This window comes from Cinclus cinclus, chromosome 24, assembly GCF_963662255.1.
Source record: "Cinclus cinclus chromosome 24, bCinCin1.1, whole genome shotgun sequence".
In the NCBI taxonomy this organism is placed as follows: Eukaryota; Metazoa; Chordata; class Aves; order Passeriformes; family Cinclidae; genus Cinclus; species Cinclus cinclus.
In genome coordinates, this window is record NC_085069.1 from 1,544,941 (window position 1) to 1,572,525 (window position 27,585).

The 27,585-nt window shown below is 47.5% G+C and overlaps 1 protein-coding gene across 1 annotated transcript; it reads left to right on the plus strand.

Annotated features, from left to right (window-relative positions):
• The first annotated feature begins 1,414 nt into the window (after window positions 1–1,414).
• Window positions 1,415–25,671, plus strand: MAP3K14 (mitogen-activated protein kinase kinase kinase 14). Its single transcript, XM_062507997.1, has 16 exons — window positions 1,415–1,475; window positions 9,069–9,341; window positions 9,890–9,959; window positions 12,057–12,264; window positions 12,383–12,979; window positions 14,006–14,143; window positions 16,242–16,371; window positions 17,493–17,624; window positions 18,043–18,147; window positions 19,245–19,408; window positions 19,750–19,900; window positions 20,495–20,845; window positions 22,086–22,192; window positions 23,501–23,645; window positions 24,175–24,275; window positions 25,363–25,671. Exons 2-16 carry the CDS (start codon window positions 9,089–9,091, stop codon window positions 25,525–25,527), a joined length of 2,817 nt encoding a protein of 938 aa, XP_062363981.1. The 5' UTR covers window positions 1,415–1,475; window positions 9,069–9,088; the 3' UTR covers window positions 25,528–25,671.
• Window positions 25,672–27,585: the final 1,914 nt, after the last annotated feature.

Here is a 27,585-nt window from a genome sequence, read left to right on the forward strand (position 1 = left end):
GACCTCTAAAATCATTGAGTGCAATTAACACTCAATCATCAACTGACAAAGTAGAATCATCCTATGAAAGAACTGTTGGGACTTAAAATTTCTGCCCAAATTATGCGAGGAGTTTGAGCAACAGGCCCCTGTGCAGGGGTATGCTGTAGGTCAGGGATGTGGGATCTTACTACTGCCCATTCCAAGGCTGCTCCAAGTACCATCCCTGTGGTTTTCATACAGACTCTGCCAGAGCCGTAAATCATTCACCACTCGTGTGTCACACAAGGAGTCCAAATCTGAAGGAAAAAGCACTGGAAGAAATTCTTCCCTGTGACGGTGGGCAGGCCCTGGCACAGGATGCCCAGAGAGGCTGTGACTGTCCCTGGAGCCCTGGAAGTGTCCCAGGCCAGGCTGAAAGGGGCTGGGAGCACCCTGGGATAGTGGAAGGTGTCCCTGCCCATGGCAGGGGTGGGACTGGATGAGCTTTAGGGTCTCTTCCAATCGAATCCATTCCATATTTCTATGGTTCTCTAAATTCATCAGAATTCTTTCTTGAAAGCTCTGAAACTACCTCTGAAACGATCTATTTCCCATGGCTCCCCCACCTCACCGAGTCACTCACACCCACCTCTTCCTTTAGTGTCAAAGCAAAACATAACCGTACTTGGGCAAAATATAACCCCGATAATAAAGTGTCGTTTACTGGGGAGATCAGAGTTAAGTTATCATAAATTTACACTACTAAAACCTCCCCACAGCAGGACTGACACCTCCCACTCCCCATTGCCAGGAGGACCGCCGGGGGGGACACACTCCTAGGGCCCTTCCCTTGCCGTTTCACCGGGAAAAGGCGACAGAGTCTTACACTAGGAAAAAAAATTAACATCAGTAGAAAGTCTCAGCTTGCAGAAGCAACGGCAATGCAATGGACGAGCCTCTGGAGCGGCTGCTGACAGAGAAAACACGCTACTGCGGCACCGAGGTACCTCCAAGGGGGCTCCGAGGTAGCCTCAACACGCCTCTTGTCCCCTGCCCGAAGGAACCACAGGACCCGGCGGGCCCCATGACCAGCCAGAGGTAAAACCAACATGGCGGATGACTGTGTGCGGACCGCCGACCGCCCCCCATCCCGCCCCCGTGGCCCAACGCGCATGTGCAGCGCGACGGCGCCCGGAGAAGTTGCGGGGCGGGGCCTGCTTGGCGGAAAGCCCCGCCCACTTCTGGGAAACCCAGCCGAGCGGGACGACGCCGGAGTGTGCGGCCGGGGCAAGCACCGCGCGGCGATTGGTCGTGGCGGTAGGAGGGCGGGGCCATGCGACGAGACGGGGCGGTGACTGGCTGTGCGGAGACAGTGGGCGGGGCCGTCGCTGGGCACCGCCTGTCAGTGAGCGGGAGCTGCCGAGGAGGCCTGAGGGGCCGCGCAGGGCTGTGCCGGGCGAGCTGAACAAAACTGGACCGGGCTGGACCGGGTTGAGGCGAGCCGTGCCGGAGCGGTAGGTGCGGGCCAGGCCACCGCCGCGGAGGCGGGATCCGGATCCGGGGTGCGGCGTTCGGTCCGGGAGCCGCGGGGTGCATCTGCCCGGTAGGGCCCGGCGGAGCTTCCGCGGTTGCCGGCGGGAGCAGCGTGTGAGGAGCCCCGGCCCAGGCGTGGGGCTCCGAGCGGCTGATGGGCTCTGCGGGCCGCGCCGCAGCCGCTCCCGCCGCAGCGCTGTGTGTGTGCTCGGAGCGTGGATGTCACCGCGCTGCCCGGCACCTTCTCGAGGCTGCGGCTCCCGGCGCCCCGAGCTCCCGGTGCCCTGGGCAACCCGGCTTTCTGATCTCCTGGTGCCCCTCAGTTCCCTGAGCTCCCGGTACTCCGGGTTCCCGGTGCAGGGACTTCGCTGATCCCTTACCCTGGAAAGGGGAGAAGAAGGCAGGGATGAACTCAGCTCATCACAGCACAACCGAGGCGGACCGTAATTCACCTGAACCACCCGGTCCTTTTTACTCCGCGCGTCTCTTTGACACAACTAAAATGCCTAATTCTTTTTCTTTTCTTTTTTAAAAAAATTCTTTTTCTGTCAAGAAGTTAAAATGTTTCTTTGCTGATTAATAAGTTGCTGCTGTGGTTGATCTCAGATGCTTCCTGTCATCTTTAACTGGTTACATTAGAAACATGTGTTGAGTGCTCCACGCATGTAGGACACAGCAGTCTGAAACCAGCACCTATAAACAAAGTCTGAATTTCTTTTTCGACTGGCTTTCTAAATGCTTTTATGAGTAATAACTCGCACTTCTGTGCTGTGACATTAGTGATAAGAATAGTTGAATTGAGTGTGTCTGTAGTGAGCTGCTTTATTGCATTTTACCTCAGTTGAAATCTGTTATTGGCACGGCCACTGGATTCCTTGGGAATGAGTCACTTGCTATTAACTATTAAATTTTAACTGTATTAAGAGACTGAATCTTGTAGAGTGCTGTGAAGGAGCATAACAAACAAACATAACTGAGAACCTAAAGGGTTTGTGGGACCTGATCCAACACCACCAGAGTTAATGAACTTGAAGTTAATGAGTCTGTCCTGAGTCTTCTTTCTGTGTTAAATGGGAGGGTGTAGAGCTGAGCTGTTGTAACAGTGATGAGGTGCTGAATTATTATTATAATTGCCAAGAGGATGGAGACAAAGTGGCCATAAATCAGCTTTCCTTCTGTGACTTTTGAACTTTGCTGGCAAGTGTCAAATGTGTTGGTGGAGACAGAGGGATTGAGGCCTGGAGGACAGAAAGATTTCCAGGTTCTGAGATGAGCAGCTGGCTGAGAGTAAAAGAGCCCTAAGTTAGGAAAGGGTCTGGAGATGCTGGGAGAGGGAGATGAGGATGTATGGAGGGACAGACATGGGAATTGCATCTGTAGGAGACTGGGCTCTGCTGAGCACAGTATAGTGATCAGGACCCTGAAGGACATGGACCTTGTCTTGCCTAAAGGCTGTTCTGTTCCACAGTTCATGTGGGAGTTTGTCTCATGAGAGTCTGCTCAGGTTATGCAGTTAGAAATCATCCCAGTTAGTTCGTATTTTGACTTTATAGTATGAAATCATCACAATTGAATTGGCAGGACCAATGACAAATGAAGATCTTATAGAACTGCTTCTATCTATACTAAATTTAACTAAACTTTTGGATTGGTTTTGCCTGGCATCCCAGCCTTACTACTTCCCCATGGATTTACATGGATTTTATAAATACAATTGAAATGTAAATCTGCAAAGCAGTATAAAGTAACATCTGGTGACAGCCTGGCTCCACGTGCTTGGGCAGAATTGATTTTCACGTCTGTGGTGGTAGGTGGAAGTTGTCCCTTTAGGTGCTTTATTGCATCGTTTTGTTGTAGTTTAGGATATAACTTCACAGGCGGGCTGTCAAAGCCTGGGTGTTGTTAAGCAGTGGCCTGAGAGCTGTGTGAGAACAGCTGGGAAGCAAATCCTTATCAGGCTGAAGTTTGTTCTGATTATTTCTGTTCTCCTTGTTTGCAAAGGGGTTGGGAAAAACTAGCCATTCTTTGAGTGAATGGGCTTGTGGTGGTGTTTGTAAACTCTGGGCAAGTGGTGGTGTTCATATCTTTGTTTAGCAACATGAAAAGAATTGTTCAGCGGTGAGCTGCGCTCGGGCTGTCCTCGAGGAAATGAGGATAAAGGTGTGTTTGGGTGCTTTTAGAAATCTGCTGATAATTAAACTCAGTCAAATCCCTGCAGATTTTGTAACCAAACTATTGCAATATCTTAATGTCTGGCAACTAACAAAAAACAACTGAGGCTCATTATCCTGATGTTTACAGTAAGCAGCACCAGTGGCTGAAACAGGATTTGGGAGTATTTACTATCAAACCACTTTAAAGAACATGTTTACACACACTGCCTATCATTTGTAACGTGACGTGCTCGTACATAGGGCTGATAGTGCAGTGCTTCAAACAGGGAGTTTGTGGTGCTTTGGGGAGGTTTTTAGCTTTCCCTGGTGCTCCTCAGGTAAATCTGTGGATATATACGGGAGGGACCAGAGGGGATTGTGCAGGAGCCCCCGAAATGGCCAGATGGGTCACAGTGGTTATCGAAGGGGAGGTGAAGGCTGAGAGCTCCCTGGAATAGCAACTGCAACTCTGACTCACCAGGATTTTAATCAGTCAGGCATTCTATTTATTTTCCCTTTGGAGCTCTTAGATACACAAGGGAAGTCTCTTTCTTTTTTTCTTTTTTCTTTTTTCTTTTTTTTATTTTTTTTTCTCCTTTAAACATGTTCACTTAAAGCAGCATAAAGTGTGTTTTTTAGGCTGGGGGGCTGGTGAGTGCTACAACTGGATTTTTTAAGTCCCTTCTGACACAAACTGAAACTTGTCCTGCTGACAGCTCTGAGCAGTTTAAATCTCCACCCCAGGCCTGAGCTACAGTAACAGGCCTTAAACTGCCTGGGCCAAAACCGGAACTGTCTGAATTTCAGTTCCATCTGAAACGTGGGCAGGCAAGGGAACCCATGGGTGGCATCCAGGCAGGGATGGAGGGCAGTGGTGCCCGGCGTCTGAAGGGATTGTACAAACACCTGTGGAATGGTTTGGGTTGGAAGAGACCTTAGAGTTCATCCAGTTTCACTCCCTGCCATGGACTTCACCTTCCACTAACCCAGGCTGCTCCAAGCCCTGTCCAACCTGGCCTTGAATCCTTCCATATATATCTATATATACATAAAGTATATATGCATGCATACATGCCTTTGGCCCCAAACCAGATTTTTAATGTCATCCATCCATGTAACAAGTAGAGTCTGTATTTTTTTTCCTTTGGAATAAGTTGTTCTTTGATAAGGTTTGGTGGCTTTGCACAAGGATTTTGCAGCTAATGCCCTATGTGTAGGTTCTTTTGGCTGCAGACTTGGCACTTTCTGCCATATTCACTGACAGCTGTCAGGACTGGAAGGTCCCCAAAAGGTGTGTGGTGTTCTCAGTTGACGTTCCCTGCTGCAGTGATGCAGAAATTCCTGGCTCTTCCCAGCTGTTGCTTTGTTGTGGTGGTCAGCAAAGCAACATGGCTAAAAATGCTCCTTGTGTTTGATCAAACCAGCAGCAGCTGCAAAGGCAACCAGAGTTAGTGCTCTGTGTACAGAACTCCTCTCCATAAGGATGTGGGAAACCTCACTGAGACAACATAATTTTTTATCTTCTTTCCTTTCAAATTAAATACCGGTGTGAAACTGCTGCTGAATGGGTACACTCAGATGAGAAGAAATCTCCATTCTGTGAAGTTGACTTAGAAAGTCTTACATATATTTTAAAGCTCTTTCCAAGTCTTTTTTGACCAAATGTATGAGCTGGTCCACGAGCATTAACTGAAATTCTCTCAGAAGCCGTTGTCCAGGGGTTTGGAGCCAGGCAAATCCCACATTATGGTGTGCTGTGGAGTGGTGCAGTGCTGGAAAGGTGTTTGCATGGCTCTTCTCCAGCTCTGAGTTTCTCTCACAATGATTCCATGAAACACAGAAATGCTTTTTTAAGGTCCCTGCTCCAAACATCTTCCAGTTGAGATGGAAGAGCTGGAGAGGGACTTGTTTAGAGAAAGGGGAAGGAGGTTTTAAAGGAGCAGAAGGCACGTGGTTATCTCTTTACATTAATAATGTTTGAGTATCTCGTTAATTCTAACTCCCTTCAAGTCTCAGGTGACTTTATCTGGTATTTTAGTTTCTCCCACATGTTAGCTGAGGGAGGAGTTGCCATCAGAGCGGTGCCTTCACAGCACAACTGAGACTGTTTAGCTTTCATTCTGTAAAAACACACTTTCTGTTTTACAGCAGTGGGAACTAACATTAGTTAACCCAGGGTGAGAAAACCCTTGGTGAAGATAAGGAGCAAACAGGCTTTAAGCTGGTATCAAAAGCCCATTGTGGGTTAGGAGTGCAGTTTCCACTCTTATCTCCTGCATCATTACCTGACTTCCCCTTTCTGCCTTGAAAATAACGAGCCCATCACACGTCCACAGAAGGAACAAAGTCTGGGATATGGAAATCAAGAATGACAGCTATATCTAAGTGAGCTGGCTGGGGCAGAGGAGGTTTTGAAAACCAGAGAAGCAGTTCTGGGTAGGACACAAGCACCTCCAGCTCAGGAACATGAAGCTCCTCGTGCTGCTCTTCTGTGCCTTGTGTCTGTACAGGAAGCTGTGCTCATCCTGGAGCACATAGGCAGGGGAACCGCAGCTCCAGTGTGGCTCACATGGGTAAATCCTGCTCTTACTGGGCTTCCTGTGCATCCTCAGGTACCCATTTGCTGCTCCCCAGGATCCCCTTTAGCTGGAGCTCCTTGAGAAGGGCTGTGGGGTGGCTCTGGGCAGAGACTGAGTGCCTGTGTCTGAATTAATGGGACTCAGGAGCTCTTTGCACCTCTCTGCCCCCTCCACGTGCATAGAGATGAGTCAGGCCTGTTCACTTCTGAATCACAGAATCACTAAGGCTGGAAGAGACCTCCAAGGTGATTTAATCCAACCTTCAACCAAATCCCACCATGCCCACTGAGCTGTATCTTGAAGTGCCATGTCTGCTTGGGTTTTGTTAGAAGTTTTTGAGCACCTCCAGGGATGGGGACTCCACCACTGCCCTGTGCAGCCCATTCCAATGCCTGAGCTGCTTTTCAGTGAAGAAATTTCCCCAATATCCAACTTGAACCTCCCCTGACACAACTTGAGGCTGTTTCCTCTTGTCCTGTCTCTTGTTTGCTGGGAGCAGAGCTTGACCCTCTACTCTCTTCTGTCAGGGAGCTGTAGAGGGCAATAAAATGTCCCCGAGCCTCCTTTTCTCCAGGCAGAAGTTACACTTCAAAAACTCTTTTTAAAAAGTTCTGATTGCTTATTTATAATCAAGCTTCTGCCCGCCATGCTTTGCTGTATGCACCATAAAAAAATAGTTGGCATTTGACTTTTCCAAGGACTGAAAATTGTGCAGCAGCAGTTAAACCATGCTGGGCGTGCAGGTTCTGGTCCAGCCCCACACACCTGAGTCACACATTAAACTGCCTGAGCTCTGCCCGGGTCGAGGCCGTTGCTCGCAATTACTACCTCGGTCTCTTTGAGTCTGCAAGTGAGGTAGAGCTTTGTTGACTTTAATCTCAGTTATGTTTCCTTGTTATTCTTTGCCATTTCAGAGGGCAACAAGGACTTCCAGTTTTGTTTCTTCCCTCTCTCTGTTCTCCTTTGACTCAGCCAAGGAGGGACTTGTAGAATTATGTATTTTTTGGCAATGGGAATTGGTTTGCGCTGAAGGACCTTGAAGGTGAGAGGAGGGCAAGGAGAGACAGAGTTAATGCAAGTCAGGAGAGAGTGAGGATAAAAATAACTCTGAACTTGTCAGTTTGGTCACTGGTGGCTGGGTTAGTCATCTGGCAGGCTCTGCTCCTGCTGCTCCAGGGGATTATTTTACAGCACTGAGAATTGACATAATTTCTGTAGAGGAGAGGGAGCGGGAGGGCTGTAATGAGCGGGATACTGTCATCAGCACTTCTTTTGCACAGCAGCTGTTCTCTGTTTGGCCACTGAATGTGGTCATTGTTGACTTTCCTTGTATACCTGCCAGGTTGTTAGGTGACTCACAGCACCAAGGTTCATGCACTTGGCTCCCAAATGCTTCCCCTTTTCCTTGGTGGTCTTTCAGGCATGGAGCACCCACTCATTTTGTCATTTTTCCTGATTCATCTCCGTTGCCAGAAGCCTGTTGGAGTAAATGTTCTGTTGCCCCAGGCAGCTGCTCAAGGTGAAGGAAAAGGAAAGGAAAAGCAAAAAAAAAAAAGGGAGAAAGATTTGTGCAGATTGAAACTGATGAGCTTCAAGGTGTGCTCCTGTAACGGTGCTGATATCAGTTTTCCTGGCCTCTGTTAAAATGTCCCTCCTTGTCCTATGCTGGGTTTGTGGTACTTATCACCCATATACATTGCCCAAGGTTTATGAACTTCCATGGCTTGTTTAAGGGTGGAAATGTTCATTTTAAGGTTTTTCACTTGTGGTGTGGGAGGACTGGCAGAAGGAAGAGATCTCTGCACTTAAGGGGTGACAGAGCACAGCCTGGTTTATAAAGAAACAACTGGTTTAACTTCTCCAGAATCCAAGGTGAGGGGATCGGGGACTACACCAAAGCAGTATTCCCCAGGGGCGCATGCTGTAGGGAACTCCTCACTGTCCACGTTGCTGATTTGCACCCCTAGGTATCCCCATGCTGTGCCTCAGTGCTTTGCTTCCATGTTGGTTTATGCTTCTCTCTTTCCATCCCCAGCTCCCTTCCACCTTCCCCTGTGCTGCCAATTGGCCAGGGTTTGGCCTGTGCTGGGACTTGTTTGGGCTCCATTTGTGTTCCTGGTCAGTTCACAGCCTGTGCTGGTCCCCTCCAGCTCTCGGGCAGAGGGATCTGTTCCAGCATCATCACTGTCCTCTGTCCAACACCAGCTTCCATGGATCTTGCACTCTGTGAGAGCTCCAATTCTGCTGGGCTTGAGCAAGGATTGCAGAAGTTGTTGGTGATGTAGAGGAAGGAGGGGAGTCAGGGAGGATCTGTAGATGGGCAGATTTGGCTGTTGAGCCTGGCTTCATTGAGGGAGAATGAGGAATGGTTTTGAGGATGACTGAGCACAGGGCAAAAGGGAATTAGCTGGGTTTATGGCCATTCATGTGGCATGAGAGCACAGTGTAATTTCCCCCAGGTGCACACTAGGAGAACTTTGTCTTCCCTCTTTCCTCTTTTTTGGGGTGAATATTCTTCCTGTTTAGTGATATGGGAGTTCCTTCTTCTCCTTGGTTTCACTGTTTAAGTTAAGGGAATATACCAAGAATTAAATTTCTCCAAAACCCGTGTGGTTGCATATTTTTCAGTCATAAGAATGTTGACTATTCAGATCTTCAGTGGTCCAAGTCAGAAATGGAGGACTGGTACTCCAAGGTTCTTCTCCAGCTCAGAACATGGGCAGGACCTTGATTTGAATTATTAATCTGATACCTTCAGCAGCCTCTTGTTTCTCATGAAATTGAAGCTGCTTCTGTCTGTGAAGTATTTTGACAAATGTTTTGTTTTTCTGTTCTTGCTCAGTGTCTCTCTGAAGTTGGGAAATGGCAGTGATGGGAATTGCATGCCAAGGAGCTCCTGACCCAGCAGTCAAGCACAAAAAGGAGCTCACAGATGCTGAGGGGCTGAAGGAGACAGTGAGTGAAAAGCAGAGCAGTGTTTGCAAAGTAGAAGATTCAAAGAAGGTCATCTTTCACAGTCAGTGGAAAATCCTGAATGATGTAATCACCAAAGGAACAGCAAAAGAAGAAACAGAAGGAGGCTGTGCATCAATTTCTATTATTGCCCAAGCAGAATGTGAGTCGCAGGGCGGACTGCGCTTCATTGAGAAAAAGGAATGTGTAAAGAGGGATGAGATTTCACTCCCTCGGCACTCCTGGAGAGCTGAGACCACATCTATTTGTAATCCCAAGTGGGGTGGAGCTGATGACACATCCCAGACTGTATTTAGGAAGGTCATGAAATCTCCTAATAATGTGGCAGCATCCACTGAATAAAGCATAAATAACAGACTAGCATGAGGCCCAAGCACCTCAATGTGTGTCCTGTGGGTCACCTGTTCTTAGCTGACTTCTGAAAAGTGTTTAAAAGAGGGGATAAAGAGGAGGAAACCAAAGTAAAGCTGTCATCTGGGAAAGAGCTGGGGGATCAGGAGATAGCTGGGAAGTCTCCTAATTGTGGGGGAAGAAGAATGTAGTGTGGGTGGTGTAACATGACTGTGCAGTGATTGTCTGGATCACTCATTTAGCACAGTGGTAGAGCTGTTTAAGTCCAGTTGTTACTAGGAGAGACTTTGCCTGGTTTGACAAGTGATGATCCTGGTTTTTTGGGATTTTTTCACACAGGTGAAAACAGTCAGGAGTTCAGCCCCACTTTATCAGAGAGATCCTTTATTGCCCACAGTAAACGTTACAGGTAAGAGACCTCTTAATGCAAACACCCCTCTTCACTGTTGTGTCTGCTGACTTGTCCTTGTTCCAAATGACCCTGGCTCTCTGCACTTAAAATATTTTTCCAAAAGCACTCCTGTTGGAAATAACTCTTCAGTCTGAGGTCTGGTAAGAATGTGTCTTTCCCAAAACATCTTCCTATCAGGAAAAAATACAAGTTTAGGCACAAACCACTTGAAACACCTTGCATTGTCTTTTTGTCAATGCCTGCAGATTTACTGCCCTTGTAGGATTCTGCCTCTTCTTCTGGATTGTCAAATTTGTTTTGAAATAACTGATTTTTTTAAGTTTCATAGGCTTGAAGTAGAAGGATCCAAGGAGAAATTTTCAGTCTTTTTAAACTGAACTGTGTGGATGCTTTTGAAACTGTTAGACCATCTGCTGAAAAGCTGTGTGAAACCTGGGCTGCTGCTAGAAGGAGTCCTCAGAAAAGGGAACAGCTCCATTTCTTGGAAGGATAAAAGGGGATGAGAGAACCTTTCATAATGACAGCATCAACAACAGAAGTTGTGAATACAGAGAAGCTAGAAGTGGTAAAAGGGACACTTGTGATGCACAAGTGGAGGCCTGGGAATTACTTTTTGTGGAGTCACCTGGGAGTGAGCTGCTTGTTCTTCATGAAAAGACTCCTCCTGTTGGGGCACGTACTAGAGCTTTCTTATGCACTGGAGCCCTGTCAGGCAGCCCTGAAATGGGTGACTGGGGTACAGAATTAGGTGCTGCCTGTTACCTTCAGACACCTTGTGGGGTGTGTGGTTTGATTGCCCAGTGGCTTTATGATGTGATCCCGTGAGCCATCTGAAGAAGCTGTGTGTCCAGGCTCAAGGCACTGTGCTGATGCCACTCTACTTATGGCATCTTTTAGCACTAAAACATCAGGAAAAGATGGAAAGAGTGGCTGTGCCCTGCATCACTGATCAGGAAAGGCAGAGGAATGTATCCGAACTGTTCTGAGTCAATGGAGCAGTTGCTTCATTTGAAGATCAAAAATCCTGTTTTTCTCTTAGAGCTTAATTTAAAAAATCCAACTGCTGTGATTGGTGTTGAATCATGGAATCACAGAATGGTTTGAGTTAAAAGGAACCTTAGTGACCATTCTCTTTCTGAGCCTGAATAACTGCTGGCAAATATCCCTCTTGAGAGTTCATCTCTTTGTGCAGACCCCAGCTGGAGTGTTGTTTATATCTGTGCATTCTTAGAAATTATACTGTAGTATTGGGCTTTACAAGCCAGCACATTTTGACTTTTTGAAGCTGTTTTATTCGTGTGCACTTAGTCATCCCTCTTCTCTGTGCAAATATATTTTCCTTCAAGTTAGAGCAAGCATTGATATTATGAACACATTTATTAATTTTAATAATTCTTTAAACTAGACTGCATTTATACATCATCTCTGTGTTCACTAGAAGTCAACCACAAACTGTCTCAGAGCAGCCTGGAGACATGCAGTGCTATTCCCTCTACTTCACTATGTTCAAAAAAGAGACATAAAAGAAAGCTGGAGAGGGACTTGGACAATGGAGCTGGAGTGACAGGACAAGGGAGAATGGATTCCCACTGCCAGAGGGCAGGGATAGGTGGGATATTGGGAAGGAATTGTTCTCTGTGAGGGTGGGGGGGCCCTGGCACAGGGTGCCCAGAATAGCAGTGACTGTCCCTGGATCCCTGGAAGTGTCCAAGGTCAGGCTGGATGGAGCTTGGAGCCACCTGAGATAGTGGAAGGTGTCCCTGCCCATGGCAGGGAATAGCAGTGGATGGGCTTTAAGGTCCCTTCCAACCCAAACCATTCTGTGACTGTACATTCCAGTCTTGTTCTTCCAGGAATTGTAAACCTTGGGACACTATAATGTTTTGCTCCTCCCATACCCGATCATTTCTTTTAGACAATAGAGATGCTGCTGTGCCTGGCCTTGAAGTTACCCCGATTAGAAGGCAAGAAGTTGTGTTTTAGTTCTCTGTTGAGTTTGCAGTTCTCTTTCTGTGGGTCGGAGGTGTCACCTGAGCTGTGCTTGCACTGCCCCATCTCACTGCCCCATCCCTGCTGTGTTCTGGTTTCCAGCAGCCGCTCGGACAGCCTCGATCACATCCCCAACAATGTGGCCCATGCCACGGAGGGCAGGATGGCACCCACCTGGAGAGGGAGGCACCGGGGCAGGGCCAAGAAGAAAAGGCACAAGAAAAGATCCAAGCTGAAAGGACAACCTGTGGCTGCTGGCAGGAGAAGTCCAAGAACTCCAGAACAGGAGAGCTGCACCCCAATTCCAGTCCAGGTGAGAATCTTCAAGCTTCCTTTTGCAGGTACTGTCCCTGCAAACTCCTAACAGCTCTCGGGTGAATTTTGGTGTCTATACCGAGGTTCCTGCTCAGCTCTTTGGTTTTGTTTTCTAGGAGGATGAATCCCACCAAAGTATTCTTTACAGAAACAGTTTTTGGGTTCCTGAATTTAACAAGGACTTGGGCTATGATCCACTGTCTTCTGAGAAGCCTGCCCATGCCTCTTTGTCCATGGGCAAACTCCATTCCCCAAGGAGCCAATACAAAATGGAACTGCACAAGTTGATCAGCCCTATTCAGTGCCTTAATCATGTTTGGAAGCAGAGGGACACTGTTCCCCAGCCTGAGACTCTCCATCCTTTTCCCTACAACATCCTTCCCCCCCATTTCCCACATGTGGACAATCCTCTCCATGCCATGAAGCAGAAAGCTCTGGACACATACTTCCATGGTGACCTCAGCTATCAAGACAGTCACTTGTCTGGCCTAAACTTAGAATATAATTTCACCAAATGTATCAACCAGTCTGTCCAAACCAGTTCAGACAAGCTTTCTGTGGAAGAATATTTGGTAGATGCGTTGAAGGGGAGCGTGAGTTTTGGTGAACCACAAAATTTAGCCAGCCTGGCCAAGACGTGGAGAGGAGGTGGGCTGGAGCTGAAGCAACAATTCCATGAAGCAAGTGAAAATGAAGGCGTGCTGCTGAACGAGGTGATCTGAGCCACACTCTGGGTGTGGGAGGCTGAGTTTCTCCAGGGCTCTGGGAGAGGGATAATCTGCATCCATGTGCTTGTTTCTAAAACTGTGATTTCTGAATGGTTTTGGATCTGGTTGAAGCTGCCAGATAACAATACAGAGTTGTTTTCTGCAAGAGTTAAAGCCCTGCCTGTCTCAGACTGCTGGCTCTGTGCTGTGCTCAGTCATTGGACATGCAGGCCTCTCTTTGAGCAGTGGTTCTGTGCTTAGTCAGTCTTCAACCATGTCCTCTGTTTGCTGGAGAAGAGCCCAATCTGTTCAGCCAGGCTGCAATATTTATTGGCTCTGGATGAGCTGGAGTGTGACAGAAACCAGGGCTAGGTAGAAGGGGAGGTGCAGGAGGCCAGTCTGTGCTTCTGCTGGGACCAGCAGCTCCTGCAGCATCCCTTGCCAAGCACAGGGCCTGGGCACAGAAATGCATTTCAGTCCTAGGGACATGATTCACTTCTTCTGAATTCAGTTCTCTCTCAACACTTTAAAGTCCTCCTGGAGGACTTCCCTGGGGTCAGCGTGCTCCTGTCAGAATGGTCTGTGGAGTTCAAGGTGCCCCTTACCTGCCTGAATGTGTTCACACTGCCACCTAAGGCACAGTCTCCATCTATTGACTGCAGAAAAGCTTTCACACAGCATCTGCCTTTAGTCATGGGAATCTGGGTTAGTTGTAGGATTCAGCTTGGGAGCTATGTCCTGCATGAGAAGGGAAGAACACAGAGCTCCAAAGCCATCCAAGTCCTGGTGGCCTTTTTTACAACACTGGAGTGCACTTGTTTAGAACCAAGACAGCCCACGGAATTCAAGTAGGTTGATCCTGCATGGTTTCATCTCAAGCCTGTCCAGAAGTAATTTTGTACTGGGATTTCTAGAGAGGTGCTGTGGTATCTGTCCTTGTGCTGCTTCTGAGAATGTTGATCTCTGTCTGTGCAGCTCAACATTTAAGTGCCTCTTTCCTTGCTTCATCTTCTTTTCTGTTTGGACTTCCAGAAGCTGAAGCCTGTGGATTACGAGTACCGAGAAGAGGTTCACTGGACCAAGTGCCATGGTTCCTTGGGCATTGGCTCATTTGGGGAAGTGTACAAGATAGAGGACAAGCAGACAGGATTTCAGTGTGCTGCCAAGAAGGTACTTGTGTGTGAGAGAAGAAGAGTCCTGGCAAGACAGCCCATGGAAAGAAATCTCTTCCCGGGTCCTCCTTAGCCAGGACTAACAGCCCTGACTAAACAGTCACATTCAAGTGCTGCTGTTCTGTCCAAGGAAAAACTTCAGGGTGATGGCAGAGGGAGAAGCAGATGGAGGACATGTATAGGCACAGGGGCCAAGCTTAGCAGCCAGAAATATTGGCTTTAAAGTGTGCTGAAAGGGATCCTGGGTGCTGAGGCAAGAGTAGAGATTTCTGAATGACTGTGAGTGACTGCAGGGGAGCAGCAGCCTCGTGGGTTGTCTGTTATCTGACTGTCCTTATCTCAAGCCATGTCTGGTGTAAACGGTTACATGGCAGGTATTTATTTCCCTGTTGAAAAATGAATAAAGTAGGAAAAACCTAAGGCAATCAGTAGGCTCTGGAAACAGAGCTTTCATCTCAGTGTTAGCTGTAATGCTGGCATATTGCTCTGAAGTGCTGCTGCTCCAGCTGCAGCAAAGGATGTGTGTTTTTCCAGAAGCTGGCACTATAATGTTCCCTAGGATATTCCATTGCCACAGGATGTAGGAAGTGTGTGGAATATAACTTGGATCAGGGTATTGAGTTGTGGGCTGCTCTTGGGGGCCTCAGGGATGCAGACAGAGGGATAATACAAGGAGATGAGGAAAATTAAAGTATTTTATTTGAACTTACACTTGAATAGTTTCATCGCCCCTGTGAACTGATGTTTCTCACATTACTTCACTACAAAACTTTATGTGGGAGGTGTTTGCCTCAAGTACAAAAATATTGTGTGCAAAAAGAACCGTAACTTGCATTTTTCAGTTTAAAATTTTCATTTCCCCCCCCATTTACACTGGGCCCAGCTTGCCATGTTCCCTGTGGAAAGATGTTAAGTGGCAAGACAAGCCAGTGTGTGTATTTATTTAACCATTTCATAACCATTCAGTTGTCAGCTATAGAAACAAACATCTCTCAAGCATGTAGAAAATTAATCCTCACAGTTCAGGTGCGAAATCTTGTGGTGACACAACCAGCCTGTTTCCTGTCAGTGTGTAGCTATTTAAATGTATTATCCATTTGGCAAATGCACAGTCTTGGGAGAAATAGCTGTTCCTTGTGGGGTGTATTTTCAGGAAGGAGGGTGGTTGTGCTGAAAAGGGAAACATGAAAGTAGGAAAAGCTGAAGTCTTTGAAAATGTCATTTTACCCCCCTAATTACTGAAGGATAAATTATGCTTCTTTATATCAGAAATGCATCTTCTTAGATCACACTCTGAAAGCAGAGAGTTCTAACATGCAAATTGGACACTTCTCTATGCTCTATTTAATTTTCCATGAGTAACTGTCTCCAGTTCCTGCTGCCTCCCTGTGACAGGAGGGCACTACCTCACCTTCTTGCACCAGACTTGGTGTTGGAAGCACCTGCTCTTCAAATTCTTGAGATGAAAGAAAACCAGCTATAGCTAGATTGCTGACAGAGAAGAAACATGATGCATCTTTTTCCCACCAGAATCTTAATGACTCATGTTTTCCTTCTGGACTTCAGCGAATTCTTGTTTTATTTAGTTTGGCTGAACTTAGTGAATAAAGTTTTTCTTTAACCATTTGAAGAATGAGCACCACCTAAGAAGGTGATCATGCAGATCACTGCTTGTAGACATTTTGTATTCCCTCCTGCTTTGGAGGAGTTGAATTTTTGCCAAGTTTTGCACCATCCTCAGGGGTTTTCCCCTCCTTCTCTTTCATAAAAGCAGAATGTTCAGTTGCCAAATTACCTTCCTCCTGAAGGGTACCCGTCCTCAGCTGTAATCTGGAGTTATTCCAAGCTGGCTTCTCTTGTAATGAATTTTCACTTCCAGTAGACATTGAGGGTTTATCATCCTGAGTGTTCCCACTTCCTGCTGCGATCCCTTGCTTTTGTTAGGGAAGGTCACACAATTAAGTTTGGAAAAGCCCTCCAAGACCATCAGGCCCAGTTAACCCATCTTGTGCCTCTGCTGTCACACAGCCACCAGAGATGGACAGCTGTGTGAGGATCCAGGCCAGGATTTGCTCAGTGCCTCCCTGTTTCTGTAGGTGCAGGTGGATCACTTCCGTGCGGAGGAGCTGACGACATGCGCGGCCGTGATGAGCCCCAGCGTGGTGCCCCTGTACGGCGCTGTCAAGGAGGGCCCCTGGGTCACCATCTTCATGAAGCTGATGGAGGGTGAGCAGGGGACAGCACTGTTGCAATTACGCTGAGATGGACACAATTGGCATCACCACCAGTCCTTTATTAGAAAACTTTATGTTCCTTCTTTTCAGTGTACTTCTTTCTGACAACTCTGACTCCTTCCCTCACAGGCAGCTTCACAGAGCACTGACTCCTTCTCTCCTCTGCATGACTGGCTAAACTAAACCCCAACCTGCCCTTTTCCCAGCCACCTTACCCTGTCTGTCTCTCACACGGCATCTTCTTACTTCATCTGTCCCTTATCTCCTCCCAGCCCAAACTGCAGCAGACTCTGAGTCTCAAACTGCAACTAGTGGCTAGCTAACCCACTCTTTTTATAACACCCAAAACTCATTGGGCAGGCTCAGATGTTTCCACTCCTCAGTAATCAGTACAGCTGTAATTCATCAGGAGAGATTGCCTTCTGTACTATCCTTTCAACCTGTCTTCCCACAGCACCATGGAAGCACAACTGGCACTGTCCAGTGCACATTGATCTCTTCTTCCTCCTGCCCCATTATGAATCCATTAGTTCCTCAGTGCATCCAGAATACTCCTGGTGTGAATTCCCCAGTGGTTCGGGATGGCTGTGTGTAATCCCTTCAAAGGGCTTGCTGTGGGGGGAATAATTCCCAATCCTGCCTCACTCCAGTTCAAGGAGTGTCTTTTTCCCAACTGGGGCTGGTTTGTGCTTCCTGTTGATTTGCAGGACACCAGTGGGGTGCATTGCCCTGGAAAAGGGGATACTGTCCAAGCAAACCTAGATGATTTCATTGCTGTTCTTTTTCTGGCCAGAACCATGGAAAACTGTCTGTGAAGAATGAGCTGGTGGTCAGTAACACCTAGAAATGCCTGTTCTGATCACAGAGCAGTTGCTTTTGCTCCAAAGCAACACTGTTAAACTGAGACTAAGCAAAAAACCATATGAACAGGGCCTGTGTTTCTGGGCAGCAAAAACTCTAGGAATAAACGAAAGGAACAGAGCCATGTGTGGAAGATAAGTGCTGTCAGACTTGGAAAATCTCATTTTTTTCAATGGAAACAACAAGGGATGCTAATGATGCTGGGGAGAATTTAAAGATAAGCTAACATGGACTACCTGGATTCCTCTCTAGGTGGCTCATTAGGGCAACTTATTAAACAGAGTGGCTGCCTGCCAGAGGACAGAGCCCTCAGCTACCTGGGCCAGGTGTTGGAGGGTCTGGAGTATCTTCATGCTCAAAACATTCTCCATGGAGATGTCAAAGGTAGGAAGGTGTTTGAAGTACCTTGTTCTTCCATTTTCTTAGAAGAGGCAAACTGCTTGGAGATTAAATTATGGGATTACTTACTAAAGTAATGGGATCTACTTCCTAGATTTTCAGGTCTGTGTTTGAAATTAGAGTTTCCCTTGGCTCTAGAATGCTGGGAATATCATATTTGTCACCTCTTCTTGTCACCCCGTGGGTCTGCCAGGCTTCTTGCCCAGGCTGCCCTACCACTGGGCTAGAAGAATCTCCAGGTTATTGGTAGTTTATAAGAGATAATTACAGCTCTGTATATGCTTAAGACAGTGACAGGAGAAATAAATCCTTTGGGCTTAAAAAACTGTAGCTCTCTGTGCTTTTGAGTGTTTTTCCCATCTCCTAACCCAGAGGAGACTAATGGAACCCTTCTCGTTGGCAGCGGAGAACGTGCTGCTGTCAGATGATGGGAGCAGGGCTCTTCTGTGTGACTTTGGCCACTCTGCTCACCTGCACCCAGACGGGCTGGGAAAGTGCTTGGTCACAGGTGAGGCTGTGCTGCTGCTCTTCTGAAGAATTGCCATTCTGACTCATTCTTTCTTGTGAACATTTACATGTGGCTGATGTGCAAGCAACTGCATTTTCCAGGCTGAGCATTGCTCAGGGTGTCTCATTTATTAGTATTACTGTGAGGCATCCCACTGACAGCCAAAATGACCCAAAATTTCGGAGGTGATGGTCCTTATCTCCCAGGTTAGAAGGGTTTTTGTAAGGTTATGTCAGCATGCTGCATTCAGTGTTTTGTCCCTGCAAGAAACCACACTGAAACTTTAAAATCCTACTCTGACTTGCCATGTTACCTCACTAAATAGTGGGGAAGAGTCCTGACCTCCACTAAAGCAAATTTTTTTTTCCCTTTTTTTTGACAATTAAACTTAGCCGTGCTTCTTCATGCAGGTGTTGAAAGAGAAGGCTACATTTTCTAAAGTCAAGCTCGTGTTTTGCCTCACAGATTTGCTTGAAGTTTAAGTTTAATCCCTATTCTGTGTATAAGAGATGGGTCTGAGAGGGAACAGCTTCTGAGAACACAAAATGCTGCTTTTGGGGTTAAGATGGAGCCCCTCCACTATGGAGAAAAGCTGGGAGAGCTCAGATTGTTTAGCCTGGAGAAGAAAAGGCTCAGAGGAGACGTCAGAGCCCCTTCCAGTGCCTAAAATGGTTCCAAGAGAGCTGGAGAGGGACTCAGAACAACAGCCTGGAAGGACAAGACAAGGGGGCATGGCTTCCCACTGCCAGAGGGCAGGGATAGATGGGATACTGAGAAGTTCTTCCCCCTGTGAGGGTGGGGAGGCCTGGCACAGATTGCCAGAGAAGCTGTGTCTGCCCCTGGGTCCCTGGAAGTGTCCCAGGCCAGGCTGGATGGGGCTTGGAGTCACCTGGGATAGTGGAAGGTGTCCCTGCCCATGGCAGGGGTGGCACTGGGTGGGCTTTAAGGTCTCTTCCCACCCAAAGCACTCTACTCTCTGAAGCTGACATGGGTCTCACTTGAACTGAAAAGAGGGATTCTGCCTTAGGCCTCCTACCAGTGGCAGTGGAGCAGTTCTCTTGCCTGCATGCAGTGAGTTTTCTCCTGGATGGTTTTAGGGAACTACGTGCCTGGCACAGAGACCCACATGGCCCCAGAGGTGGTGATGGGGAAGCGCTGTGACTCCAAGGTGGATGTGTGGAGCAGCTGCTGTATGATGCTGCACATGCTCAATGGCTGCCACCCCTGGACCCAATATTATAACCACCCTCTCTGCCTGAAGGTGAGTGGTCCAGCCTCTGTGAGCTGCCAGAGCTTGTTATTGCTGGCCAGGGAGCACTGGCCTCGGGGTGATGGCTTGGAGCCAGCTGGGCATCAGACAGGATGCCAGCCTTGCTCTGGAAGCTGAGCTTTCCCTGTGCCTACTCTGCTTGGGCTGTTCTTTCGTACCCTGCTCATGACTTGGGTGTGACTTTTAGCCATTCATCTGTAATAAAATTACTGTTCGGGTCTCATTTAGTGCTTTCATTTCAGTTGGAAATGCTATTAGGGTGGGAAGAACCTTCCTGAAATCAAATTAAGCCTCTCTAGTCTAACCTCTTTCACTTCCTGTTTGTTACACAGATCGCTAAAGAGCCGCCTCCTCTGAGGGAAATTCCACCTTCCTGCAACCCTCTCACTGCTGAGATTATTAAGCTGGGGCTGGAGAAGGAACCTCTGCACAGGGCATCTGCATCAGAGCTCAAAACTAAGACCAGTGTGGCACTCGAGGAAGGTAGAAATGTCCTGATGTAACTGATGTGGTTGAATGTTTGTATTCCCACTGGGAGAGTTGCTGGTGCTGTTCCTTTGGGAAGCACCAGTCTGTTTTATCGTCCAGTATATAATTTTCACAGCATTGTTGAATGTTTTGGGTTGATGGCTTTTGCCTGCAACCAAGTGTTTGTCACCCAAATAAATCATAATTTCCTGTGTGCTGTCACGTGCTCTTCCTCCTTCTCTGCTGAAGGAGGTGAGCTCTCTGTGGGTTTGTTCAGGTGCTGTGCCTGGGCTCCTGTCAGCTGAAGCATCAGCTGCACCAGGAGAGCCTGGTGTGCAGCACAAATGCAAGCAGAGGTTTATTGCATCCTTAGCTGTAACTCATACTTGTGGTTCAGTCTTGCCCCTGACACCATCGCTGATTTATTTCAACTGAATCCTTCTGAGTGGTTCTGTAATACAGCAAAAATTTGTGGAGATGATCTTTATCTTTTGAAGAAGCTGGGCATTTTACAGCAAATGCACTTCAAAAATTCTTACAGCAAAGGAAAACTTTTACCTCTTTTATTGCTTTATTTGATAATGTTTGTATCCTTTTTGCTTTTTGTAGTGGGAGGTGTGAGAAGCCCCTGGAAAGGTGAATACAGAGAGCCCAGACATATATCTTTGAACAACAAAAGCAGTGCACAGACGTCCCTGTCCCCCACAGTGAGCCCGGTTTCTGAGACTGGTTCTGACCCAAAACTGTCAGTCAAAGTTTCATCTGCCAGCCTAGTGCTACCACCTCCATCTCTGGAGCAAACAGAGGAGGTTGAGGGAACCCACTGGAATGAGGGCAAGGAGTTGACTGAGACCTGTGATCCCCCACGTCTCTCCTCGACTCCTCTGTCCCTGAAGACCTGCAGCCATGTGGAAAGAGCCACAACCATTTCAGAGCAAGAACTTCAGCAGCTGGAAATTGGTGAGCGCTGGGCTGGGGAAGGAATTCAGCTTTTTTTTTTTTTTTTTTTTTTTTTTTGCTTCAGAGCAGGATAAAAATACAGCTGCTTTCTCTTGGTTTGTTGACAGTTATTTTTGGGTTTTCAGCTTGGATGTCATTTTGCTCACAGTTCCTTTCTCGTTACACAAATTGCTCAACCTTCCTTCAGACTACCAAAACTAATAGTTCTTAACCAATTAAATGTGCAGCAAAGGGAGTGAACAGAATTTCCTTCCCCCTGAACAGGGGGGAACCTTCTGAGAGAGGTGCAGGAACCTCTTAGAAAGCAGACTGTTTCAGACTTGTGCTTGTTTGCACTGTGTAAACAGAATCAGAATTCCAACTTTATCTGGAATTTTAGGATCAAACATTTTTTTTTTAATTGAGGTAAGCAGGATAAAAAAAAAGGAATGGCAAATGTCAAGCAAAGCAGTGCAGTTAAAATCAGCGTGCAACTGTTTTGTTCTGGGCATTTGAAAACCTACAGCCATCAGCCAAGGAATTTGGTTACAAAAGCAATCCAGAGTTTGAAAACCAGCAGAAAATTCAGTGTGGAAATCAGTGATTTGTCCAGTTCCATTGCCCCAGTATAACTCTACTTTCACTTTTTTTTTCCCCTCCCATATTTTCTGGTCTTTTTGGGTGAATTGAAAGCTTCCAGTTAGGAAGAAAGTGGTTTGAATTATAACTGTCAGGAAACTGAGGAATGAGGCATTTTAAGGGTTGCTGATGGGCAGCTTCTTTCTCAAATGGTTTTGGGTCTCAGCAGCATTGTAAGAGCTGGTTATGTATGGGATATCTGGATATTGTCAGGAATATTTGCAGTATTTGTAAGTACTTGTATCCAGATAAGGGTGTACAAACATCCAGATACTTGTGAGAGCTTGTACTTGTGAGTACATGAGTTTGACCTTTCCCTGATAATGTGGGTGGATCTAGAGTGACATCGCACAGGACACATAATGGACAAGAACTGGTAAATTTGGGGTGCTATTTTGCATGTTGTTGCACAGTTCATCTCTTGGCTCATTCTCCCTGTGTCACAGTGCTGGCTGTGGCCTCTGCATGGCAGAGTTGTGTGTTGGGTTTTGCTGGCACCAGTATGAATGTTCATTAAGTATTGCTGTGGAAGCTTTGGGTATTAATTGCAGAGCTGTGATTAAAGCAGGAAGGTGTGGATGGAAACACAGGAAATGTCTTCCTTCTCTTCCTTTTGCTGCAGAACTGTTTCTGAACAGCCTTTCCCAGCCTTACTCTCTGGAAGAACAAGAGCAAATGCTTTCGTGCCTCAGCATCGACAGCCCCTTTGTGTCAGATGCCAGTGAGAAGGTGAGTGGGGATGGATGGATGGACTGGCTGGGCCCCTTGGGAAAACTGGAAGCTGTCACCAACAGAAATCTGGAATTTCTCACCTTTGCTGCTGCTTTCTGGCACTCAGTTTGCTGGGGAGCACGTTGGGAAGAAAGCTGTGCTCATGCCCAATCAGGTGTTGAGGGTTGTAGCTGTGCTTTGGTTCCCTGTGGATCCTTTCCTTCAGAGGCTCTCCTGTGCTGCATCCTCACCAGAAGTGTCAAGTGTGTGGATACAGAAAATCTCAGCAGCCTCAACCCCGTCTGTGCAGGAGAAGGGAGCTGGGTAAAGCAGTGATGGAAGTAGGAGCTGCACCAAGCAGCTGTGCAGGGTCTTCTTCTGGCCGTGGCCACCAGTGGGAGGTTCAGGGAAAGACCAGGAAAGTAGGACAGGCAAACAGAGCTTCAGATCTTGGGTATTCATTCCCAGTCTTTGAATCAGTTTTCCATAAGCTTATTTTAACCCCTTGATACTAATGAATGCATAATCCTAGTTATTTAAATACCAATTTCAGTTAGATTGGTTTGCTCTCTCTGGTGTTCCTAGGGTAGAGAATCCCAGTGAGGAACACTGAATAAGCCTTGTTGGATCAGGGAAGGTCAAAAGCCCTTCGATCACAGTTTTCAAAGACACCAAGTCCCAAATTTATGCATCCTGGCATCTGCAGCAGTCAGTTCTGATTGGGAGCAGCTTTGTGTCCTATTTTTGTCTGTCTTCTCAGTCTTCCAGTGCTTTTTAAGGAGAGCTGAGGGAGTTCTGCACAGCTCAACTGTTGACACACACAGTGTGCAGTGTAGGATCTGACTCTGCTCGTTTTTTTCCCAATACCACCTACCCCATACCTTTAACTTGACTTTTGACTGGTTCAGGCCACTGTGCTGATGTCACATTGACTGGGACAATACAGACTCTTCCCAACAGTGCAGCAGCACAAGGTCTGTGGTTGGTTTTGTACAGATAATTGTTTTTCCTGTTTGTTTCTAATGCCAGTAAGTGACAAATATTTTAACTGATGCTTAATTCTCCTGCCAGTCAGTACAACCTCTCTTTTCTCATCCAGTTTTTCAGCTCATTATTGATTTAACTATTGAGAATATCTGACAGTGTCTGCGCACTGTTGCACTGCTGTCTATTCCTTTCCCAGATGGCACATAAATGTTCACTAAGGCCCAGCCTTAGATTTAAGACTGGATCTCTGCCTTTTTGCTCCTGGCCTATTTTAACGCTCATCTCTTGCCAGCTCATTTTCTTTTGGAGTCTTAGGCAAACTCGTGCTTGCTCCTGCAGAACTCCATGAAGGCTTCTCACAGCTTGAGGGACACCATGAGCTCTGGGATCCATTCCTGGAACAGCCAAGCAGACGGGCAGAGCTGCAGCTGGAACAACCTGCTGAGCCGCAGCCGGCACACCGACACTCCCAGCTACTTCAACGGTGGGTCTGCATGTCCATACCTGGCATCAATGGCCAGCAGTCACTTCCTCACTATCTAGACAGGCTGAATATGAAGTTTTTGAGTTCCTTTTGTCCTTCAGTTGCTGTGCCAGCACTGACCCCCTAAAGATGGGTTGTGAGTGTACCCCAGTCATGGATGGGTGGAAGGCACTGGGTCTGTACAGTAAAATCCAGGAAAACTTCTGAACACACAGAGCCTGTGTGCCCTGCCTTATGCAGCTTCCATGTGCAAGGAATGTTTTATAACCACAAACATCTACCCAGAATTTTGAGGGCATATTGTGCAAATTAATACATCACTTCAGCTGCTTTCTTGCTAAATGCAGCTCTGCTCTGAGTCATTGCTGTCTGCAGCAAGCTCCATGTTCAGCAAAAGACCTACATAAATTAAATCCTTAATGACAAAAATTAATTTTTCCCTCTGTGTGGACCTTGTCAGTCAGTTTTGCTGTGGACTGCGAGATCCTTGTGGCTCAGCAGAAGTTAAAGAATCTCTTGTGCATTCCAGGAGTGAAAATCCAGATCCAGTTGCTAAGTGGAGAAAATTTGCACATCAGGGATTTCCACAGAACAAAGGTGGGAGACATTGCCACGGGAATAAGCAGCCAGGTGAGACACAGACTGGAGTTCAGTGCATCATTTGAGGAGCAATTTTTTTCCCTACTGCAGCCTCATAACCCCTGAATGCCAGAGAGATCCAGGAGTGGTTCAGGGATTCTTAGGACATCTTTAGAAGCAGAACCTCAGTGCTGCTGCTGTGAGTGTGGTACCAGAGGATGTTTTCTGAATCACAGAATCATTAAGGTTGGAAAAAACCTCCAAGATGATCAAGTCCAACCTTTGACCATATCCCACCAGGCCCACTAAAACATATTTCCAAGTGCCCCATCTACTCGTTTTTTGAACCTTTTAAGGGATGGTGGTTCCACCACTGCCCTGAGCAGCCTGTTCCAATGCTTGTCCACTCTTGCAGTGAAGAAATTTTCCCTAGTATCCAGTCTAAACCTAGTACCAAACCTGAATTGTAAGCCAGTGCCAATTGTCAGAGAGTGACCACAGGGATCTATATCTTAGAAAGCACCTGTGCTGCAGCTTAAAAAATTCTTCACCTCAATTATAAACTCTTTCTCCTCTTGCTAAAGAATCATTATATAGCTTTTTCATCATGAGCAATAGCACCAGCTCAGGAATATGAGCTCTGTCTGGCTGGGGTGCTTCCAGCTTGTTCTGTTGGAGATGTTGGCACGCTCCTATGAACCTCACTGTGGGCTGCTTTGGCTGTTCCTGAAAGAAACTCTGGAGTATATGTGGGACTGTGACTCATCTGAGCATAAAATGGGACCGTCTCTAAAAGATGTTGCACCAGTTCAGAAAATGTTCCAGTGGTGCTGGCTCCCTCTAGACTCTGTTCTTGTGGACATCACAAAGCAAAATACCTGGAGAGCAGCTCAGGTGCCCACACATGTGCAGCTCAGGACTCCCCAGCCACGGCCTGGAGCTCAGGGAGGCACTTTGGCAGCAGGGTGGGCACAGCCCAGTCCAGTTCCAAGGTATTTCCTTAGGAGGAGTTCAAGATGTTGCTGCCAAGCACGAGCCCCTCCCTGGGAGCTGTTCTTGTCTTGGGAAGCGATGGAGGGGTGGGATGTTCTGGAGGAGACTGGAAGTGCCCCTGAGGTGTGTGTGCTCTGCTCCACAGATCCCCGTGCCCGCATTCAGCCTGGTGACCAAGGAGGGGCAGCCCGTGCACTACGACATGGAGGTGCCCGACTCGGGCATCGAGCTGCAGTGCACCCTGGCCCCTGACTGCAGCCTCAGCTGGGCCTGGCGTGTCAAGCACGGCCAGCTGGAGAACAGGCCCTGAAGCCCTGCCTGCTTTGGAGGTTTGCACCCTGTGCAAAGAAGGAATTGCAAAAGCTTCTGACCTCCCCTGCCATGGAGCACCAAGTGCAGTAGCTGGTGTTTGTGCTGCAGCAGGATCACAGCTCAGCTGCCCTCAGACCTCACTTCTGTTGGCTGTTCTGATCCACTTCCAAGACATGTCCTGAGCTTAGACATTCCCAGAACAGTGGGAATTGTTTTGGGCGTGTTAGAGCTTGAGAATGGTAGGTGGAAATTCCTCGTTTTTCAGAGGAAGGAGGTTGTGCTTTTCAGGAGAGCAGGGGGTTTGGGTGAGAACTCTTGCTCTTGCTCTGAGGTGAGGTTGGTCTTTGCTGGGCTTGCCCAGAGGAGGAGGTTGGGTGCCTTCAGTGCAGCCGGGCTTGGTTGTGCCAAGGGGAGCTGGCTGACTTCCAGCTGGAGGAAAAAAAACATTTCTGTAGGCTCTGGGGAGCATCATCTCTACCTCAAGCCTTTTGCATGGGGAAAATTGACAGCAGTCACTGGCTGGTTCTTGGTTTCACCTCCCACCCTTCCCCACAGTTGCTTCCTTCTTGAATCAGAAAAGAACTTTGTTCCCAGAAAGAGCTTTGCTTGCAGCTCCCACCTGCAGGTCTCAGAGGAGCTGGTGCTCTCTCTGGTGTCCCTGGCAGGCAGAGCAGGAGGAGGGTACAGAATTCCTTGGTGGCAGGGTGGAGGGGTTTTTTATCCATCCTGTTCCCACCTCTTATGTAGGATTTCAGGTGCACTGTCCCATCCTTGGAGGAATAAGGGACATGAGCTCTGTCAGATGTGACAGGGCTGAATTTTACTGCAGAGTTTATAAAAATCTTCCACCCAGCTCCCAATGCAGCCCAGTGCCCTAGTTCTGTGAGCTCAGCCTGGCCTCACAAGGCTTCCCACTCCTCCCCTCACTTCAGACTGGGTTCACCGAGTGGGATGAGCAGCTGGGTCTGGAATGCCTTAAGCTTTGAACTGGTTTTTTTACTGATTTGCGAATGTTTGGAACATACTGAAATCTCACAGGTCAAGTTCAGGTGGGTGGGTGTCATTCACCCTTCCCCATCCCAGAACAGATCCCGAGGGAGGTGTGAGCTCTGAGTGTGCTTCTGCAGGGCTGCTCCAAGGCCTGGCACACCTGGAAATCACAGTCCCTCCCTGTGGCTGTGGCTCTCCCAGAGCTCTGTGGCTGTGTCTGAGCAGGAGCTCTGCATCCAGCCTGGGCAGAGAAGCAGCCCCCAAAAGCCAAGGTGGGCTCTGCCAGATCCATGCTGCTCTGGGAGACACAACGGGGCAGCAATGCTGGCAGTCTTCCCAAGGGAAGTTCACTTAGAAAATAGCTGAGAAAAGCTGAGCTCTGAGCCTCCTTTTCTGAGGAGCAGCACTCCTTAAACAAGGGATGGATGCTCTTTCCCTTTGGTCTCCCAGAACATGGGCTGGTTTTGTTCTACCAGACAGTGACATCCTGATCAGAAAATTCAAGTTGTGATGTAATAAAGTGGAACTCGTGAAGAAAAATGACACCTGTCACCACTCTGGGTATAGTTTTTATAGCACTTTTTGTTCTAAAGCACTTAATACATTGTCCAAAATAGGCACCTAATTATATCTACAATGCTACAGTCAGAGTCTTTTTAGTAAATAATTAACACGTTATGCACATGTCTTCCAGGAGGGAGTGTGGAAAGGGGGAGGTTGGCTCAATTTCTTTTTTCAGATGCCATAAACTACTAAGAGTTTAAGCTCTGGAGCAGGAGGGATCAAATTGCTCTTCCAGGGCTCCCAGGAGCTCCCAAGCACAGGTTCAATGCATGCCTGGCTCCTTTCCTGAGTTTCCTCTGAAGGGGCAGGAGGAAAACTGTTGGTTGTTTCTGTGTGTCTGTGGTGATTTGTTAATCCCAAAACGTTGTGGGTTTCATCCCAAAGGCTGTGCCTGGTATCTAGTTCCATGCCTAGGCATTGGGATTGAGCCCTGGAGCAGGAGGGAGGGAGCAGCAGGACTGTCTGCAGCACTCCTGGGCTTTGCATCTGCAGCATTAACCTG

Bases quoted from the DNA above. Each gene is read 5' to 3' on its own strand.
- MAP3K14 (XM_062507997.1), top strand. From the start codon at position 9,089: ATGGCAGTGATGGGAATTGCATGCCAAGGAGCTCCTGACCCAGCAGTC. The intron at 14,144-16,241 runs GTACTTGTGTGT...CTGTTTCTGTAG, and splicing joins TTCAGTGTGCTGCCAAGAAG to GTGCAGGTGGATCACTTCCG. The intron at 22,193-23,500 runs GTGAGTGGGGAT...TTGCTCCTGCAG, and splicing joins TGTCAGATGCCAGTGAGAAG to AACTCCATGAAGGCTTCTCA.